Source organism: Diadema antillarum, unplaced genomic scaffold (assembly GCF_040938485.1).
Source record: "Diadema antillarum isolate AM-2024a unplaced genomic scaffold, OU_Dant_1.0 scf00000015, whole genome shotgun sequence".
NCBI lineage: Eukaryota > Metazoa > Echinodermata > Echinoidea > Diadematoida > Diadematidae > Diadema > Diadema antillarum.
The window spans coordinates 1,699,507-1,701,323 of record NW_027270904.1 but is presented as its reverse complement, the minus strand read 5'-3'; the positions used below and the strand labels follow the sequence as shown (position 1 = coordinate 1,701,323).

General features: G+C 39.8%; 1 protein-coding gene across 1 annotated transcript; it reads left to right on the top strand.

Annotated features, from left to right (window-relative positions):
* Positions 1–367: 367 nt before the first annotated feature.
* Positions 368–1,172, top strand: LOC139724373 (uncharacterized). The gene has a single exon (XM_071635526.1). It carries the CDS (start codon positions 372–374, stop codon positions 1,170–1,172), a length of 801 nt encoding a protein of 266 aa, XP_071491627.1. The 5' UTR covers positions 368–371.
* Positions 1,173–1,817: the final 645 nt, after the last annotated feature.

The window sequence follows — 1,817 nt, the reverse complement described above, 5'->3', positions numbered from 1 at the left end:
AAAAATGACCATGACGCACCCATGTCCGGGGGTAGTGGGGTGCGTCATTACATTGACAAGTGCATTATAAAGGTTTAACACTTTCATGTTCTCATTTGATAAAAAGATTAAAGTAATGAAATCATGAAATGAATAGACTGCAGAGTTGACTCTCTGAAGGCACCTGACTGTCCTGACATTACAATTTAATATAATTTCAGACTTAGAAATAAGTTTTATAATGATATTCAATGGATGTTGTATACGGTACATTTCTACCATTACAGGTACCGTCCTGTTACAAAGTATGGTATCTCAATGCATTCAAGTTATTTGTATCCCTTTTCTTGCTCAGGTGGAGAAAAAACACTGCTGTACTACAGATATGACCAATGATGTTTGGCATTATTGGGAAAGCTCCTTCAGCATTTGGACCGATTAAAAATGGGCATTGGAATTACAGTGAGCTCCATTCAGCATTCCGTTGCCTTCACTCAGTCAGTGCCAAACAAACTCTGATCAGGAAGCCGCCTTACCTTAGTGAGCCTCAAGAGAAGAAACTTCTGACTTGGTGTCAGCACCAGGTGCGTGACATGATGAGTGAATCCAGTGGGCCATCTTCATCATTGTCTCCATGGCAACAAGGATTTTACCGATACTTTCTCCCAATGCAGACCCGTGTTGTGGACACTGACTGGTTTGGTCACATCAACAATGCTGTGTATTACTCTTATTTTGACACCATCATCAACCATTACATCTTCAGGCGATGCAAACTTGGCGCTCCCAATCAAGAAAGTCAGTCTCCCAACATCCTTGGGTTTATGGTCAGTACAAAGTGTACCTACAAACAACCTCTAAACTATCCAGAGGCTATTCTAGCAGGCTTGGCAGTCACCAAGATGGGTAACTCCAGTGTGACGTACACGGTAGGTGTGTTCGCTGAGAATACGGGGCAGGGAGAGATGACTGCTGAACCTGACAAGGAGCCATCAATACGTGGTAATATAATGGAATCCAGTGAGGTGGCTCACTTTGGAAGCCACCAAGACATAGCGAGTGCTGTCGGTCAGTGCCTCCATGTCTTCGTTGACCTCAAGGGAGACCAGCGTCCAGTAAGCATCCCACATGCAGCAAGACACCACTTTCAGAAGATACTAGTTCCTTTTGATTCAGATATAAGTAAATTGTAACATACTCTGTTGCTGGGCAACAGTAAAGTAGAGAAGAGATGTATCCTTTTTCATTGTAATTCCATGCTGCATTCATACAAGACTAATTGCTATGAATTAAGACTACTTACATGTAGTTGTTTTCAGTTTGCATGCTGCCACTCAGAAAATGCTATCTTATACAGTGGAATTATAATAAAAATTTAATTCCTTTCCAGCCAAATAACATTTTCTTGAACATTGTTAGTAGATATCAGCAACCATTTCCTCTTTTTCCAAGTTTTATCTTTAATACAATAGTGCATTTACCAGACTGCAAATTGCTCAAAGATAGACGGCATGGAGAAGGTAGTAAGTGAAGAAGTGTGAGAATAATTGATCAATTAGAAAGTAACAGTAATGCAGTAACTGACAGAAACTGAATTACACTGTAGAGTTTATTAAAAAAAGTCAGGAGAAAATAAAAGCTTTATACATGACAATTTCCTTTAATAAACTACACAGTGTATTGATAGAAGTGAGATCAATAAACAGTAGGCTAAGACTGGATAGAGAAAATGTTCCATAAGGAGATGAAAAAAAAAAAGAGCAATAATGTGTCCAATAACAGTGATGCAGCAGAGGGGAGAACAACGTCATATCATGAGTCCGGCCTGCTTTTCACTG